This window comes from Triturus cristatus, chromosome 4_1 (genome assembly GCF_964204655.1).
Source record: "Triturus cristatus chromosome 4_1, aTriCri1.1, whole genome shotgun sequence".
Lineage (NCBI taxonomy): Eukaryota > Metazoa > Chordata > Amphibia > Caudata > Salamandridae > Triturus > Triturus cristatus.
In genome coordinates this window covers 377,674,851-377,693,289 of record NC_140585.1, presented here as the reverse complement: position 1 = coordinate 377,693,289, position 18,439 = coordinate 377,674,851, and the positions used below count along the sequence as shown (strand labels likewise).

Genomic DNA, 18,439 nt, shown 5'->3' with positions numbered 1-18,439 from the left:
TCTGAAACTCGAACTGCACCCCTCTTCTTCTCATTCTTACTCTGCCTTTAGCAGTGGCGACTGGTATCTACAGGGAGAGAGAAGGTAGGGGGCGGGGCGAGCACAAATAAAATTAAAATATAATTAAAACCCTTACCGGACACGTCTTCCGCTCTGGACCTCTTTTTTTTTTTCTCAACTGCAGTGTGGACCCAGCAAACTCCCTGGCCCAATCCAGACGCTGCTCACATGCTGTTAACCAGCAGGAGAGCACTGCCCCAATTGGAAGGAGCTGCCTGTCCCGGCACTCCCCAGCATGCTGGAGGCCTGCAGTTGCTCTCAACTGTTAAGACAGCTGGGTTTAGAGGTTTAAAGTGCAAATGTCTGGCTGGCCGTCGCAAGACATGCGCACTTTAAACAGCAGAGAGGCAGCCTTATAACTACCACTCCTCCCTGCTGCCACTCAGCAGGCCCCATCCCATCCTGACACTCTGTTCAGGACAGGATGATGAAAAATAAAATGGTAATAAATTATCATTTTATTTTTCATATTTAAAGGCATTTAAGTGGTGGCGATGCTCCTCCCCGCCAACCATTCTCTTCACCCATGGTGATTTTGACTATCTTTAGGATGTCTTAAGTCTATGGCTGTACTGCACCTCATCAAGAAGTCACTGATGACCCTCCTGCCCTTTAAACTATCAATTTGTATCCCAACATCCTTTTTTCTTTAAAAACTTGAGCAACTGGATTTCAATTGACTTACTCAATTCCTGTATTAACTTACTAAATGTCTGCCTTTCACAAATTCCACTCCACTGAAAAGCTTATGGCCATGTATGAATTTTCTATGTGTTTGCACAGAGCCGAGATTGCTCCATCTTCATTCTCTTTGATGTCTCTGGTGAATTTACTGTGTGCAAAAATGGGCGCAGTCCAAATTACTCCCCTTAGTCTTCATGGCTTTACATGGCCTTCTCCCTCATACTATTTATTTCACCATCTCATGCCTAACATTCTGCCAGCATTCATTTTCTAATTCTTCTTGGACACTTTCTGGGGTTAGACTGTTTGACATACTTGATTTGCTCCTGTGAAATTATCTCCCTCACATTCTCCGAGACCCAGCCTTGTTTTCTGAGTTCAAACACGCCATCTAGTACCCAGTCAACATCTAGTACCCAGTCAACATAGAAAGTCCTGCCATGTAAAAGCAACACCCCAAATCCTTCCATCTGCCCATGACCACAGATACTGGAAATATGTCCACACTGTAAAAAACATGAACAGAAGCTGGTGCTATCTGAAGTCTATATCAATGTTTCACCATGCTTCCTGCCTCATCGTGCTATGCTAAAGCACAAGTTACTACTTGTGTAACGATATATCTGTAAGAGACATTAGTTAGTGATAGATTCCTTACCTTAGACTATCCCCAGGCGTCAGACTTGATCCGGAAAGCTTTTGTCAGCAGTACCCCTGCGCGTCGATAGGCTTTACCATACGGCTCCGCGTGCGTCGCTGGCGTCCTATTCGCTGAGATGACGTCACTGGAGCTTCTTAGACGCGCCCACGCATGTTTACGTCAGTTCTGTACACAACTTTCCGCGACAGGAATGCAGAGCCATGTAAGATACTGATCACTGTTGCATAGAAACTAGGGCCCAAAAGGATGACCTTAACTCTAGAAATCAGTTTGCAGAACGGGAAGGATGTGTGGGGTGGTAAGGAATCTATCACTATCTAATGTCTCTTACAGAGATATCGTTACACAAGTAGCAACTTGTGCATCTGAAAGAGACACGTTAGTGATAGATTCCTTACCTTAGAATAGATACCCCAGCAATACCAACCCCGGTGGTGGGTCTGCGAACAAGGTTACACCAGAAAGTCATGGAGAACAGAACGGCCAAAGAAGCAGTCTCTCCGGACCTGACTGTCAAGGCAATAATGCTTTTTAAAAGTGTGCAGCGAAACCCACGTGGCAGCCTGACAGATGTCCTGCAGGGGGACACCGCGTCCTAATGCAGTAGTAGCTGCTGTCGCCCTGGTAGAATGGGCACGCAGCCCCACCGGAGGTTCCTTTTTAGCCATAGAATAACAGGCCTTGATACACTAGAGGACCCAGCAGGAGATAGTCCTTTTGTGAACTGCCCGGCCTTTCCTGACGCCTGCGTAGCCAACAAAGAGCTGGTCATCCACCCGGAATGCTTGTGTGCGATTCAGGTAAAAGGAGAGCGCATGTTTTGGGTCCAGACGGTGGAGCCTCTCTTCCTCTTTGGAAGGCTGCGCAGGCGGAAAGAAAGTGGGCAAGGTGATAGTCTGCCCCATTGTGGAAGGCAGTGACAACCTTTGGCAAGAACGAAGGACGAGTACGAAGCACAACCTTGTCCGGATGAACCGACAGAAAAGGAGGCTTACAAGAAAGCCTGAAGCTCACTCACTCTCCTGGCAGAGGTGATAGCCACCAGGAAGGCAGTTTTCAAAGTTAAAAGACGTAAAGGACAATTGTGAAGCGGCTCAAAGGGAGCGCACATGAGATAAGTCAAAATGAGAATCAAGTCCCACTGAAGCATTATGAAAGAAACAGGAGGGAACATATGCGTAATGCCTTTTAAGAATCTCTGTACAACAGGGGACTTAATAAGAGAAGGCTGATCTGGAAGCCTCAGAAAGGCTGAAATGGCCTAAAGGTAGCCCTTGATTGTGCCCAGAGCAGAGCCCTGCTAGGCCAGAGAAAGAATGAACAAAAGGACCTCAGAAAGAGGGACAGAAAGGGGGTCCACAGTCTTGGCTGTGCACCATGCCACAAATTTGTTCCACCTGCAGGCGTATACCGATTTAGTGGAGGGACGCCTGGCTGCCAGTATGACATCACAGACTTCGGGAGGCAAGTCAAATGGAATCAGCTGTCACCGCTCAATCTCCACGCATGTAGGTGGAGGCTGAACAGGTTCGGGTGGAGAACCGTCCCCTGCTGCTGAGAAAGAAGATCCTCCCGATGAGGCAGTCGGATTGGGGGATCCAGGCTCATACCGAGTAGCTCGGGATACCAAACTCTTCGAGGCCAGTCCGGAGCCACAAGGATGACATGGCGCCGGTCGTGCCTGATTTTCTTCAGCACTCTGGGCAGAAGAGGTATAGGGGGAAAGGTGTACCACAGACCGCAGCTCCAGTCGCCATGAAAAGCGTCATCGAGCGAGTGCCGCCTTGAAAATTCCAACGCGCAGAAATGCGGACATTGCACTTTTTCTTCTGTGGTTAATAGATCTAACCAAGGCTCTCCCCACTGTTGAAAGAGACCTTGCGCCACCTCCGAGTGAAGACGTCATTCGTGATCCGTCAGACACCGGCGGCTGAGTTCGTCCGCCCTGGCGTTCAAAGAACCCGCCAGGTGTTGAACCGTCAAGGAAATGCCGTGACGTTCCAGCCATGTCCACAGGCGTAGAGCCTCCTGCAATAGGGTCCATGACCCCACCCCGCCCTGTTTAGTGCAGTACCACATGGCGGTGGTGTTGTCCGTGAGCACCTGCACTACCTTCCCCCTGACAGAGGGAAGGAATACCTTCAGTACAAGAAGGATCGCCGACGGAGACCAGAGGCCTCTGATCTCCGCCTCATGTGGCCGCCCCATCCCAGGAGGGACGCATCCGTCACCACTGTGTGCTCCGGTTGGGGAAGGGAGAGGGATCTGCCACTGACCCAATGCTGATTCGTGAGCCACCACTGCAATTGTTGTGCAGTGTCCTCCGAGATCTGGATGTAGTTGGACAGGTTCCCCTGATGCTGCACCCACTGGAACTTCAGGTCCGACTGCAGAGCCTGCATGTGCCACCTGGAATTGTTGGTCAGCAGGATGCAGGAGGCCATGAGTCCCAGCAGCCTCAAGGTCGTCTTGACCAAAACCCAGGACAAGGGCTGAAAGATCGGAATCACAGCCCGAATGTCCTGGACTCGCTGTTCGGGAGGATAAACCCGAAACTGCGCCGTGTCCAGAACTGCTCCGATAAAGAGAAGCTTCTGGGAGGGAATCGGGCGCGACTTCGGCAGGTTGATAGAAAAACCCAGCAAATGCAGGAGGTCGGCCGTAGTCTGGAGGTGGGAGACGACTGTGTGGGGAGAGCCCGCCTTGAACAACCAGTCATCGAGATAGGGGAAGACTGAAATCCCTGATCTGTGCAGATGAGCAGCGACCACCACCACCATCCCTTTTGTGAACACCCGAGGGGCGCTGGTAGAGCCAAAGGGGAGCACGGTGTACTGAAAATGCTCCTGACCCACCGTGAAGCGCAGGTAACGCCGATGGGCTGGCAGGACGGGAATATGAAAATAAGCGTCCTGCAGGTCCAGTGCCACCATCCAGTCTTGTGGGTCAAGAGCAGACAAGACCTGAGCCAGAGTGAGCATTTTGAACTTCTCCTTCCGGAGGAAGCGATTTACGCTCTGAAGGTCTAAGATGGGACGTAGACCCTTGTCCTTCTTTGGAACCAAGAAGTAGTGGGAGTAACAACCACAACCTACTTCTGGTGTCGGAACGCGCTCGATGGCCCCCTTGGCCAAGAGGGCAGTAACTTCCTGCTGAAGTGCCAAATGATCCTCCAACATGTGGTGGAACTGTGGTGGCATGGCTGGGGGGATAGACTCGAAGGGGGGTAGCCCCGTCGAACAATCTCCAAAACCCACCTGTCTGATGTAATGGTGCGCCAGTGGGGGAGGTGATGACGAATACTGCCTCCCACTGGCGTCTGGTGGGTCTGAAACACCGGACTAGGAAGGTGTGGAGGCACTGGCAGCAGGGGTGTTGGTGGACTGACCCGTACGCTGGCCCCGTGAACCGCCTCTGCGAGCGCTGGGACTGTTATTGCACAGACTTGTTCTGAAATTAATGTGTTTGTACGTCCCTTCCGGAGCTTCAAAAGGAACGAAAGTTAGAAGCGGAAGGAGTACGTGTAGCCGAAAGGCCTAAGGACTTGGCTGTGGCACAAGAGTCCTTGAAACGCTCCAATGTGGAATCCGCCTTATCACCAAAGAGGCGAGTGTCATCGAAGGGCATGTCCTTCAAAGTATTCTGGACATCTGCCGAAAAACCAGTCGTCCTCAACCAGGCATGACGACGGAGCGCCACCGTTGTGGAAATTGCCCTACCCAGCGAATCTGCTGTATCAAGACCACAACGTATAGTGAATTTGGCCGCGTCTCTCCCCTCTATGAGAGCTTGGGAGAGAAGTGCCCGGGCCACCTCCGGAAACTAAGGTAGCACTTGTTCAACCGCATCCCATACAGAATGGGAATAGCGGCCCAAGAGACAGGCAGTGTTCACAGACCGCAGTCCAGAACTTGCGGAAGAATACATTTTCTTGCCAAACTGCTCCAACTTCTTGGATTCCTTGTCTGGTGAAGCAGAAGGAAACGCACTCTGAGACGTCGAGGTCTGAACCACCAAACTCTCAGGTGTAGGGTGTTTGGTGAGGAAGGCAGGGTCGCCCGGGGCCGGGCGGTGGCGTCTGCCTACACCCTTGTCCACAGGGGCCCCTGTGTTGGGCCCCTGGTGGCCCAACACATTAGTGCATCATTAAACGGCAACAACGGTTCTGTAGAAGAAGAGGCTGGCCGAAGGACTTCAGTCAGTAGGTTGGTCCTGACGGCCACAGTAGGGAGCTCGAGGCCAAGAGCCTCGGCCACCCTACGTAGCACCATGGAAAAGGTAACACTCTCCTCCATAGTATCTGAAGGGGATGGTGAACCTGGCGCCGGAGTGTAATCCGGGCCACCGGCCTCCGCCTTCTCATCCCAGTCGGGGACAGACTCGCACTGTGCTGCGAGAGGGTCTTCAAACCCCTCCCAGTCCTCCCCTTCCTCCACAAGTGGACGAGGACATGGGTGAATAAAAAGGTAAATGTTCCCCATCGGCGTCGGGAGACATCCCTCCGGCACCGTGTCGACGTAGGAAAAGAAGTCGCAGTTGGCGACGTCGATATCAGCGGGGGCTGTTAGGGGTCCACTGGCAAGAACGGGAAGCCACGGCCAGAGGCATGGAGGCCTCTGGGCATCTACAATGTCGGGGCCGGAGCCGGTGACGTCGAGGAACGCAGAACAGTGGGCCCGCAGGGCCCGAAGGCATGCCGACGGGGTCGCACGGGCCGAAGATACGTGCCATTGCAGACACGAACTCTTGCAATTCGGCCGGAGTCGCCGATGGACCCGGGAAAGATGGGTAAGCCAACGGTAGCTGCTCAGGCTCCATTGGAGCCACAAGGGCGGTGCCACCTGCCCCCTCAGCTGCGTCCCGTGACCGGCGAGGGGAGGACGAAGAGCAGCGACGCTTCTTCGACTTCTTGTGCTTCGTCTTACCTGACTCCGAGTGCGAAGACTTTGAATGATGGTGCTTGCTCTGCGACCGAGCCCTCGACCTCCCATGGGACCGGGACCTGGAACGACGTGGGGCTGACTCCCGGGCCTCCAGCCACTTTCGGGACCACTCCCGCAAAGTTTTCCGGGCCATGGCCTGGCAGTGAGGGCACGACTCGGTGTTGTGGTCACGCCCCAGGCAGAAGAGACACTCGCGGTGCGGGTCCGTCAGCGACATCATGCACGGACAGGCCCTGAAAAGCTTGAAACCGGGCATCCCTATGCACCAGGGGTAAGTTTACTTACAAATTATAACAAACAAATACTTAGTCAACAAGTGACGGGGTACCGCTCTCTCCGGATCTGCGCTTTCTGGCGCGAAAAAGAAAGAACGGACGTCAGCGCGTGTGGGTGCGTCTAAATAGTTACAGCGACGTCATCACGGCGAATACTACGCCAGCGACGCACGCGGAGCCGTACAACGACGCCTATCGACACACAGGGGTCCTGCTGACGAAAGCTTTCCGGATCCAGTCTGATGCCTGGGGATATTCTAAGGTCTCACTAACGTGTCTCTTTCAGATTCAAAAGCTAGCCTTATCAAAGTCTTAAGCTCGTGTTCTTCTCATTGTAGCTAGTGACATGTTCATTCTATAACCTTTTAGGTAATGTTTTATTAAGATTTTCCAATCATTCTCATCTTAAATATTGAATTAAGCAATCATTTTTTTTGTCTAATTTTGAGTTGCGATACAATCGGATTTAGTAGTGAAAAGAAACTTAGTGATGGATAGTTGGCAGAATAAGGTAGCTGTAAAAGGGACAAGGCAGATTGTAGGATCTGTGCCCCTCTGCCACTCAAAATATCCGTATAACTCTTTACAAGTCGCAGATGAATAGTTACAAATGTGCTCTTCAGTGTCATTAGAGGGGTTCTGTGTCGTAGCCTTTTATGTCTTTTGCTGCTGATCAAATTATTGTGAAAGGTCAGGCGAATCTATCTGTAGCTACTATTAATTTATGCAAGCCTGGTTGATACAAAACGTTTGGATTTTACAACTTTGTCATGTTCTGTTTCTGCATCAACAATCTGATTCTTGCATTAGGTTGATAATAATGATTCTGGCATATTCTCACTTCTAATGATAAAGAGTCTTCCTGATGTTTTATTCTCTTTTGGCAGGATTAACCAAGAGCAATGCTGCATGAATCAGCTAGAAGAGACCCACTGTTCAACTGGCATCAACCATGCTAATGATCATGATGACTGTGAATCAAAGAATGAAAACTCCACTTGTGAAAGCAAGTCCATACAGGTACTTTTTTCATTATCTCTAGATGGGAGAAAGCAAATAAACATTATTTGCCTTTTGCTAAACGAATTCAAATGTTATTTTGCACAATCTTTTTGAAGAACAAGAGTTTTATTACTTGAAATAAAACAAAACAATGTCCCTGATGTACATGGAGTTCTCTCTGTGTGCGTCGGCATCATTGTTTGATTTCCCTGCCCAGGACATCCAGGACAGAAACATCTAGTAACAGTCACCACACCTTAAGCAAGGTGGGAAGACGATTTCTAGTACTTGGTCACCCAATTTCAAAGGATCTGGCTCAAACCCCATTGATGTTTGGCAGAGTGAGAGCAAGGTTGGTTTATGATGGGGCGTCTGCTAAATCAAACTTTAAATTATGATCTTAACATCACAATGGTTTGTTACAGCCACAGCACATCTTCCATACTTTCAATCCATAACCTCCATCTTAAAATTCTGGCAATAATGAATCATGTAGTCTTAATGAGTCATATTTTCGTTGCACACAACTTGCAAAGTGCATGAATCCACGCCACCAAGTATGAACTTAAACACACTGCTGTTCTGTGCCACTCCACCCGAGTGGGAACACATTCTCACAGTAGTCCATCAATTTTGGTACACATTATGGGGTTTTGCCCAGTCGCAACCAAAGTGGTCCGCTATCTGGGCCTCCATCTTCATGCTAATCTGTACCTAGAGCAGCAATTCTCCAGCGTCTTATTGAGTGTTCTCATGAATCTTTCAATTTCTCCATTGGCATTGTGACAACTGGTGGGTGATACGGCGATGTCGCACTCCATGATGGTTCAGGAAATCACTGAATTCCTCGCCTTGCAAGGGTGGGCAATTGTCACTGTTGACTTCAGCGGGTCACCCAAACATTGTGAACCACATGTGTGAATGCCATTGAGCTGACAACTTCAACAATGGGGTACTTGGAGCAGGTGCCAATCATCGCTAGCATGATCCTCCCGTCTGGGAAGCTCCCGAAGTTTATGCTCACCTTCTCCCAGGGCGCTTTGCACGACTCCTCAGTGATTATTAGTGTGGATCTTTCTGGAATACCGGTCTGTTTACATGCCGGGCATTGCCGCATGGCTTCTTCCACCAAATCTTCCATTCCGGGGAACCATACTTACTCCCGCATCCTTGACTTCATCTTCTTCAACCCCTGATGTCTTCCTTGGGCCAACTGTGTTACGTGATGATGCAGTGCCACTGGGATGACTATGCGGGACCCGCGCAGGTGGACACCTTCCTGGGTTGTACTCATTTCATTCCTCACTCACCACATCTGTGTGAGGTACTCACGGTCTTGCCCCGACTAATCATTGGCATCCTGTAGGAAGTTTTGCCATGTGCCCCCTTGGACAGCGTTCCACTCCTTGGTAAAGACCGGGTCTGTTTCAGCTGCTTCTATGATGTCAGCCAGTGTCAGGGCTCCAGGACACGTTGTGGATGAGATTATGTTGATTGCCTCCTTGTTTCAGCATCTTGAACTTCGCTTTGGGTGTTCGATGGTATTGGGTGGCGGGAGAGGAAGTCTGCTGGGTTTTTCGGTCTGGGTCGGTGGACGACCTCCATCAGGTATTGCGGTCCTTGGATAGCCCACTGGTCTATTCTGGGAGGTGGGTACGGTGCTGATCCCTGGAATAGTGGGACAAGCCATGACCTTGAAGGGCTGGCCACTTATGTAGAGATAAAAGTGCCGGCACACCCACTTGATCGCCAGGGCTTCTCGCTCGATATGGGTGTATCGTGCCTCGGTGGGTGAGAGCGCTTTGCTGGCAAATGCTAGGCTTGCCCACCGCCTTGGCTCTTGTTCCTGGGCCAGCACTGGTCTGAGGCCCACTGAGCTTGGCGTCTACTAACAGTTTGGTGCACTTGTCCGGGTTGAAGTACACCAGCGTGATGTTGTCTTGGATGTGTTGGAATGCTGCTTCTTCATGGTGACCCGAGTCCCACTTGGTGTCTGTCCGAGTTAGGGCCCTCACTGGTTCCACAATGGTGGCCAAGTCCGGGATGAATTGGCCGCAGTACGTGGCCATCCCAAGGACACTTTGTACCTCAGACACGGTTGTGGGTGACAGTGCTTGTTTTATCACTTGGGATTTTTGTAGGTCTACCTGTTTACCGTTCTGACTGAATATGTATCCAAAAAACTCTATTGTTTGTTGAAAGAACAGACTGTTTTTCGGTGTAGTGTGACATCATAATCTTGGAAATGCTTCAGTGTGGCTCAGAGGTGCTTGTAATGTTAAGCAGCCGTGGTGGAATGTGTGTGAATGTCAACGCTGACATTTAGGACGCCTGGCAGTCCTATTTGGGTCTCAGGGATGGCATTTTGAAACACCTTGGCTGCCGAAGGGATGCCAAAAGTGAGGCGTTTGAAGCGGCTCAACCCCAGGTGTGTGCCGAAGGTCCTTATATACCTGCTTTCTTCCGCCAGGACCAGTTGGTGATATCCGGCGTTCAGGTCCAGTTTGGAGAACCAACTGGAACCGTTGACATCAACTACGATTTCGTCCATGGTAGGGGATATGTTTCCTTCTCTTCAGATGGTTTTGTTTGGGAGCCGCATGTCAATACATAGTCTTATCTTCCCCAGCTGATTTCGCTTCTCGGCAATGACCATTGGAGAGACCCAGGGAGTCAACCTGACACTTTTTCTATGACTGCCAGTTTTTGCAGTTTGCACGTCCACAAGTGGTCGAATGTGAAATGGGATCCGGTGGTGTCGGAGTGCCAATGGCGTTTTATTGGGTCGATGTGTCGTTTTACGGGTAGCTGTTTGATGCACATGTTGTCGTTTGGTTTGACTTCACGCTCCTCGCGAATTACACTAGAACCAGGTCTTCCACTGAATGTCTGCTGATCAGTGTGTCTGCTTCTTGGTTGATGACATGGATTGTTATTGTGATCTGGTTATCTTCTGATTGAATGGGTACTGTCATCATCCGCGTTGGGGCAGAGGTCATTGGCTCCAATATGCAAATATTTTGGCGCTGGGCAGCACTAGTGGCGGCATGGGCCGTAGGCAATTGTACTTCTGTATCCCCATGACATTCACGGAGGCCCCGGTATCGATGACTGACTTTACTTCTGAACCTGCTACATGGATTGGGCATGTGGGTATTGGTCTCCGGCGCCTCTTCAGCTCTCTTGTGAACGATATGAGGAACATTTCCTCTTCTTTTCTTCTTCCGGCGAGGAGTCCCACACCCGGTAGGTAGATTGAGGGGCAGTTTTTGAGTCACCAACATGTGTGAGGGTGGTGCTTGACAGTTGGATTTCCTTTTTCCACAGTGGCCTATTGCCTCAGGGTCTCTGCCTTGGGTTTTGTTTCGGCAAACTGAGGTGAAGTGGTTGGGGATTCCGCAGTGGGATCAGGTTTGGCCTTGTGCGAGGCAAGCGTCGATTGGATGTTCTTCCCTCCCACAGTATCCCCATCTGTTCGTCCGGGGCTGTTAGGGAGTGCTGTGTAATTAGGATGGTTAGTTCTTCAGTTAAGAGTGTGCGATCACCGGGGTGCGGGGGGGTGATAGATGGTGTGGAGACCACAGTGTCAAAGTTTTCAAAAGCAGTTCTAAATAATTCAGGTTAATACACTTGTAAAAGAGCATATATGAATGAATAAACTTCTGAACTGTAAGCACACAAGCCTGTTTTGGAGGAACAAAACTTATCAGCTGACCCTGGCATAAGAGGAAACGGTCATCTGCAAGGAAGCCCAACCAGGAAAGAAAGGCCAGGTGATGTACCCTATGCAGGTAATCCACTGAAGGGCGTGGGGGTCCCAAAGGAGGAGGAAATGAAATTCCAAACTACACTAGAAGAAGGATTTGAAGTAGTTCAGGTTGGAAGAAAACGTAAAGAGGGTCGACAGACCGAAAGAACAAGGGGGGGGAGAGCGTGGAAAGGAAAAGAAATATAAAGAGCAGCGGAAGAGAGGGAGAGAAAGCCGGGGGGGAAGGGAGGAGGGGAGGAGACAGATCTGGGGGTTACGTTGTATAGAGCTACCCTCATCTGCTGGCAAGTCATTGCAGACACAAGGTAACTCCTCTTTGCTTGTGTCACACAAAACAGCCCGAGAGCCTCCTCTCTGTGCAGTGAGGTTACCTCATGCCCCGTGAAGTTACACAGTGAGGGGCGCGCTCTGACAGTTCCCTCCGTGCAGTGGAGTCACCAACTGCAGAGGTCTCCATCCGAGAGGAGTGAAGTCACATACAACAGAGGTGTCCCCATCTGTGAATTTATTTATTATTTATAATGATTTATATAGCGCAAACAAGATCCCGAAGGATATCAGAGCGCTTTACAAAGGAAGGAAGGAAGGATGGACATAAATCCAATATCGACAACAAGTAAGAATACACAACAGGAATAATCCCATAAATCCCAGACAAATAATCACATAATTCCCAGACAAATGAGAGTAGTACAATAAACAGGTATGTAGAAGGCTACGAAAGGGGGTACACAATGCTGAAAAGAGGAGCATAGATCCAATATCGACATCAAGTAGGAATACAAAACAGGAATACTCGCCTGTTTCCCAGACAAGTGAATCAAGGAGAGTAATACAATAAACAGGAATATAACGGGCTACGAAGGAGGACACAGAATGCGGTAAACAAGAAGCACACACTACAGGCAGCCGCTTTCCCGCACAGTGAAGCCACAGTCGCAGCCACCTCCCAACGAAAGTTAAGTTGATCCGAGGCATCACAGAGGGTTTCAAACGTACTGGCTGCTAAGCCCCGGAAACACAATCTCTTTGGCAAACACACAGCTGGGCTCTGTCGTATAAAAGCTGAAGTGGTCAGGGGTGTATCTTTTTAGCAATTGTGGGAAGCAATGCTTCATTTGTGACAGTGGTTGCCGCAACTTATTTTTATTGCAAGACTCAAGTGAATAGGAGAAGGTGGGTATGAACAAGAATCTTCAATAGTTAGTTTAAGAGACAGGAAGTTTAGGGTGGTTGGAAAAAGAGTTGTGTTGCAAACAAAATCCAAGCAGATCTGATTAAATAAAAATAACATTCTGGAATGCCTTTTGAAAGCGATTTTTGTGTTAAAAAACTCGAGGCTTTTTTTTACTCTGTGTTGTTGACCCTTTAAGAAAACCTTTAAGCTCCTGACCGCATTTTTTGTTTTTCGCACATAAAGCACTGGCGGTAAGCTATCGATCTACGTACTCTGCATTATTACCATTATACCTCTATTAACAGGCAATATTGATGAAAAGAAAATGAACACCCCTCTGCCTATGATTTTCTTTTCATTGACCGGTTTCGAATCCTCTGTTTACCCCCCCCCCCCCCCCCCCCCTCCCTTACAGATGGCTGTTTAGGTTCTGTTTCTATATGGCCGTAAATCATTTAGCAGTTCCTTCTTGCTGTGGAGAACGTTGTTTACTGTTTTCAAAAGAGCAGATGGTCATGTGCTCATCATTTTGCAGTTAAATGCAGGTTCACCTTTACCATTTTTGGTAAGGACCCCTAAATCCCTTCTGTAAAATGACTACATACAGGTAAATGATTGTGCTGGATCCTCTCCATCTAGCATATGGCAGAGATAAAAGCGTCTCTTAATTGATTTGATTTTTGGGAGTACATTGTGTTCAGGCACAAACCAGAACTGACATCCGATTTCGAAACTTCTCTCTCCCTGTGTCCATCCATAAAAGAATTTATTTACAAATGGTAAACATGGTGCCACATCACAGGCTCTTGGAAAAGAAAGTGCTAGAGGCCCGGGGGCACAAGAAAAACAAGTGCTGGAAACTGCCAAAAACATGATTTACAGGCTGGTTTTAATTTGCCCTCCCACTGGTTAGGTGAGCGAACACCAGGGGCTTTCCAGCATTGTGGCACGTTTGCTGTGTGATTTAGGAGTATTGTTAAAGAAGCAGTGTGCCTTATACTGCCCAAAATATGAATAAACTGCATGTCCCATAACTAATGCAAGCCTGCTTAACAATGTAAGTCTCGGAGGACAAGCTGCAATAGCAGGAGGGGAGGAGGCTTCCGTCTCCCTGGGAGCCCGGTGCACACTCGCATGCAGGGTCAGTTTCATCGACTCAGGCGGCAGCCGGCTTCAGGAAACGGCAGAGGAGGGATGTTAGATAGGTGTGGCTCAGAAGAGGCTAAACACCGCCGAAAGGAGAGCCTTCCCAAGGAAACTGAAAAAGAAGTGCAAGGATGTGTAGACAAATAGACAGAAAAGCAATAATACAGGTACCAGCGCCAGTCTCCAGGGACGGGAACAACCCATTGAAAGGCGGGACAAATGTGAGTATTAGCCAAAGAAAGGACGTTTTTTTTTTTTTTAAAGCACGCATATGAACCAATGGGAAGCGAGGGGTGTGGTCAATGTCCGTTGAGGAGATACAGCATGCTTTGCAGAGCAGCGCAAGCTTGCTGCTATGCTCGACCTAAAAAATTGAGACACCCACTAGATGGCAGAGTAATGCACCGTATGTGAATCCAGAAAAAACGTAAAGGTGCATTTTTAGAATAAAATGGGAAATGAAATGCATAAAAATAAAATGGAAAATCTGAGAACAGTACTGGCCAACACAGAAGGGAAAAAACTCTGAGTGGGTGCACGTCTGACACCATGAAGGGATGGCTAGACCCTAAGACTGGTCAACGCCTAAGAACGAAAAAGAAGGCAGACAATGGTGTAAAGCAGTGTTTCCCAAACTGGGGTCCGAGGACCCCAGGTGTCCGTGGCACATTCTCAGGGGGTCCGCAGGTAGCAGTTTTAAAAGCACTGCAAAGTTCATTGTAAAATTAGCAGTTTTCCAGCAACTATAAAAGTGTCAAGAAAATTCCAGTGATTAATGTACCTGCTGGAGAGAGATGAGAGTTTTGTCCAGTGGCAGCTTTGACTTATCTAATGTGACACAGAGGGTTAATATACCTACTGCAAAAAACGTGTACAATGCATTTTAAAAAACAGTATTTTATGTGCATAGGTCAGTGGGTTACTGATTTTGTCAGAGAGATTCTTTTGTTACTGTGCAGTTCATAAGTGACAATCGTAATCTAGCACAGTGACCTATAAACTGTCATCAAAGAGCAGCTTGCAAACTGCATAGTAAAAGTTAGTAACATATGTTTTGCAGCGTGAATCTTTCTGGATTCACTATGCTGTGCATTATTCCGCGATCTTGTGGTTGGGTCCGGATTCGTAGTCTTTTCTTTGTTTTTTTTTTGTTTTTTCGTAGCCCAGGTGGGCGTCGACGTCCACCATTTGGTGCACCTCCCGTGACGTCGTCGTGCTTCCTGCGGAAGTCCCACCTTTGGGGCGCCATCTTCAGATTCTTTTTTCCGCCGTTGGGTCTGGATCGTCATCGGGAAGCTCCAGAATTACACTCGAAGGAAGAAGGAAGAAAAGCGAGTTTCATCGATAGAATCACTAGAAGATATCAGGAAAGGAAGAGATTTCATCAGGAGCGCGAAGAAAGGAGGACCAGCGCCCCTTTTCTTCGACGGCCTTGGAGAATGCACGCTCAGAGACCCTGAGCGCAATGGACAAGACGCCATTCAAGTTCTGCCCAAACTGCCACCACAAGTTCGCGCAGAAAGACCAGCATCCGGTCTGCAACCTCTGCCTACCGGTCGATCACCAGAGTATCGACTGCAACGCCTGCTCAGCCTTCGCGCCTAAGACACTCAGGGTGAGAGAGCGGCAGAGAAGAGCCAACGCCAACATGGATGGCAAGGGGAAGCCCCCGACGCTCTACGATCTGGGCCTCTCCACGGACGACGAGGACAACGTCGCCGAGACAGCCGAAAACTTCACGGTCGTAGAGACCGACAAGAAAAAAGAAGACGAGGTAAGAGAATCGTCGAGCGCAAAACAGAAAGTACCTCGACAACACGAGGGTGACTCGAGAAAATCTGAGTCAAAGTCCACGAAGGGAGCCCCGGCGCCGAAAACTTCGACGTCCAAAGGGGGAACCACGGACAAGAGGCCGAGCGGATCCTTAGAAAAGGACTCCCTGGTGCCGAAAGACGCCGAAAGGCAAGGGTCGTCGAAAGCATCCCATGAAACGGGCCGATCGACGCAGAAAGAACGTTCGACGTCGACGCAAGTTTCATCGAAAAGACCCGCGGTCGACGCCGAAAGCATCTCCGAGATGGAGAAAAAGAAGAGGCGGCTCGAGGCCGAAATGGAGAACATCCTTCAAAGGAAGAAGGAGTTCGACGCCAGGATGAAGGAATTCAAGATTCCAACGGTTTCATCGGCGGACGTCGGTGAGGTCGAAGACGAGTTCGACGCCGAAGGGCCGACAAGGGATCTCGAAGAGGAAGAAGAGCCCTATTATGAGGGAGAAGCCGAGGAAGAAGACCAACGGTCGTTCTACGAATCGGCGGCATCTACCAGCAACGACGTCGAATGGCACGATCTCGACACCGAAAATCCGGAGGAGCCCGTGGACACGTACCCTTCGAGGCCTTCGCCACCCGACGACATCGGGGTCTACAATATGGTGGTCAGGAGCGCAGCAATGGCCTTCGGCGTCAAACTCGACGAGGAGAAACCGAAAGCCGATTTTCTCGTCGAGACACTGCTCCCCATCCAGACAAGGAGCCAGTTCCTCCCCATGCTACAAAGCGTGATGAATCAGGGGAGAGAAGCCTTCAAGGAACCTGCGACCTGCCGGTCGATCACGCCCAGGACAGAGAAGAAATATAAGCACTCCTCCCTGGACCCCCCTTACATCAAGGGTAGCGTGACCGCGGACTCCATCATAGCCTCCACGGCCAGGAGAAGGGCCAACGTACCAGCAACTTCGGGCCCACCTCCGGATAAGGAGAGCAGGAGGATTGACCTCACAGGAAGAAAGGTCGAGAGGAACGCCGCAATGCACTGGCGCATGGCGAATTCAAATGCACTCCTCAATAGACACCAATACCAGCACTGGGATGAGATGGGGGAACTAGTAAAGCACCTCCCCGAAGAATACCGCCAGAGAGCCTCTCACCTGATAGACGAAGGCAAGAACATCGCCAACTCCTGTATAAAGACGGCGTTGGATGGGGCAGAGACTTCAGCAAGACTCATGGCCATAGGGGTCACAGAGAGGAGGCATGCATGGCTAAGAATCTCGGGATTCAAACCGGAAGTGCAGAACAACATCCTTGGCACCCCCTTCAACGGAGAGACACTGTTCGGAGCAACAGTGGACGACAAGCTCACCCAGCTGAAAAAAGAAAACGAGACGGCGAGGTCCATGGGGGCCCTACAGCTGAGGGGAATGAGGCGAGGAAATCCCTCGAGGAGACCCTACGGTAGGGGAGGAAGCCAGCAGGGGACGTCGCACCAGGCGTCCCAACAAAGTCAGCAGGGTGAAGGTCACGGACAAGGTCAGCAGAAGCAAAACTGGCAATATCAACCTCGGGGCCAGTCCTTTTGCGGGAGAGGGAACGGACGTGGCCAAAGGAGGAGAGGGGGCGAACAGCCCTCGACGAAGTGACTCAGCACGCAAGAGGACGCCTACCCTCGTCAGGACCCCAAGGGTGAGGCGCAAACAAGTGTCATCAGGGGGAAGAGAAGATTCAAGAGCCTACGAGCATACGACACCAGTAGGCGGAAGACTGAGGTTCTACCTTCAGGAGTGGCGGCGTATAACCACAGACAAGTGGATACGGAACGTTGTGCAGTACGGATACTGCGTAGATTTGGAGAAAAGACCTCCAAACAGGAAACCAAAAGGAAGACTGAGATCGGCCCAAGAACTGGCAATACTCAGAGAAGAAACGCGGAAACTCCTGCAAAAGGGAGCCATAGAGTCAGTGCCGTTCAGAGAACGCAACAAAGGGGTCTACTCAAACTACTTCGTGGTTCCGAAGGTAGACGGAGACCTCAGACCCATACTAGACCTCCGTTACCTAAACAAGTTCATCAGAACGCAAAGGTTCAAAATGACTTCACTGCAGGAGGTTCTGCCACAGATAAGAGAAGGGGACTTCATGGTCACCGTGGACCTCAGGGATGCCTACCTTCACATCCCAATAAACAGAAGGCACAAGGCCCTTCTAAGATTCAACATCGAACAAGAACACTACCAGTTCACGACCCTGGCCTTCGGATTAAAATCAGCACCAAGGGTCTTTACAAAATGCCTGTCGGCGGTAGCGGCGCACCTACGAAGGCAGGGAATACATGTCTACCCCTACTTGGACGACTGGCTGGTCAAGGCAAACTCACGCGGAAAGTGCGAGAGGCACGCAAAACGCGTAACAGACACCCTCACGAATCTGGGATTCTCGATCCACTGGGGAAAATCATCGATGGAACCGGAGCAGGTGAAGATTTTCCTGGGGGCAAAGATCAACTCCCGCAACAGTACAGTAGTGCCCAGCGACAGGAGGACAGAGGCTCTACTGAAGGAGGCGAAGCTCTACCAGAAGGGGCGAGCTCTGACAGTGAGGGCGGTGAGCAAGATGATGGGGATGATGGCGTCCTGTATCCAGCTGTATCTAGCACAGTGACCTATAAACTGTCATCAAAGAGCAGCTTGCAAACTGCATAGTAAAAGTTAGTAACATATGTTTATTGCCAGCCTATCATTATCCTGATGCTGCTAAAAAGGTTTATTAGGGTGGAAATACATTTTTCTTGTTAAAGTCAATGCTAACCACTGTGTTATGTTCTGAATTCTGAGTTTGTGCTGCTCCAGACCAAGCACTCTTTAAAAATGCCTACCAGTATGAATGACATGTGAATCCTACCTCCTTTGCCTTATGTAACATTTTCTATACACTGATTTACACGTAT

The 18,439-nt window shown here is 49.7% G+C and overlaps 1 protein-coding gene across 2 annotated transcripts in view; it reads left to right on the top strand.

The window, feature by feature from the left end:
• The window catches only part of FBLN1 (fibulin 1), an 852,642-nt gene that overhangs the window by 189,455 nt on the left and 644,748 nt on the right, over window positions 1–18,439 (top strand). For both annotated transcript variants that reach the window (XM_085652428.1, XM_085652429.1), the window contains exon 3: window positions 7,511–7,643. In XM_085652428.1, coding sequence (XP_085508554.1) covers window positions 7,511–7,643 — 133 coding nt within the window. The remainder of the gene's footprint in view (window positions 1–7,510; window positions 7,644–18,439) is intronic.